The sequence below is a fragment of the Charadrius vociferus genome, unplaced genomic scaffold (assembly GCF_000708025.1).
Source record: "Charadrius vociferus isolate BGI_N301 unplaced genomic scaffold, ASM70802v2 scaffold2734, whole genome shotgun sequence".
Classification (NCBI taxonomy): domain Eukaryota; kingdom Metazoa; phylum Chordata; class Aves; order Charadriiformes; family Charadriidae; genus Charadrius; species Charadrius vociferus.
In genome coordinates this window covers 24,754-25,162 of record NW_009648033.1, presented here as the reverse complement: position 1 = coordinate 25,162, position 409 = coordinate 24,754, and the positions used below count along the sequence as shown (strand labels likewise).

General features: G+C 42.1%; 2 protein-coding genes across 2 annotated transcripts in view; one reads left to right on the top strand and one right to left on the bottom strand.

The window, feature by feature from the left end:
- The window catches only part of NKPD1 (NTPase, KAP family P-loop domain containing 1), a gene marked incomplete at its 5' end in the record, with an annotated part of 3,219 nt that extends 3,044 nt beyond the window's left edge, over nt 1-175 (top strand). The window contains one exon of the mRNA XM_009883536.1: nt 115-175. Coding sequence (XP_009881838.1) covers nt 115-175 — 61 coding nt within the window. The remainder of the gene's footprint in view (nt 1-114) is intronic.
- Nucleotides 172-409, bottom strand: part of PPP1R37 (protein phosphatase 1, regulatory subunit 37) — a 17,566-nt gene continuing 17,328 nt past the window's right edge. The window contains exon 11 of the mRNA XM_009883535.1: nt 172-216. Coding sequence (XP_009881837.1) covers nt 172-216 — 45 coding nt within the window. The remainder of the gene's footprint in view (nt 217-409) is intronic.

Here is a 409-nt window from a genome sequence, read left to right as displayed (position 1 = left end):
AAAAGAGTTGGGGGGCGGTTTACGTGGTGGTGGTGGTGGGGGGGAGGTCCACCGCTGCTTCTTTTTGTGGTTTCGGGGATTATTTTTGGGGGGTTTTTGGTTTTAACCCGGCAGCCCAGGAGAAGGAGTTGAGTCAGCCCAGAAGGAATTAATAAATTCTAACACCATCCTCTAAATCCCCAACCCAGTAACTTTGCAGCCGCTGATAAATATATACTGGGGAAAAAAAAAAAAACAAACAAAAAAAAAGAAGAAAAAGAACCAAACGAACAAAAAGGAAAAAAAAAAAACAAAAAACAAACAACCAAACAAACCGAAACGAAAACAAAGTTTTAAGTTCCAAAAAGGAACTTGAAAATAAATAACCACGGCGGCCGCGGCCGCAGCCTGTCCTGGGTATCTTTAGTGA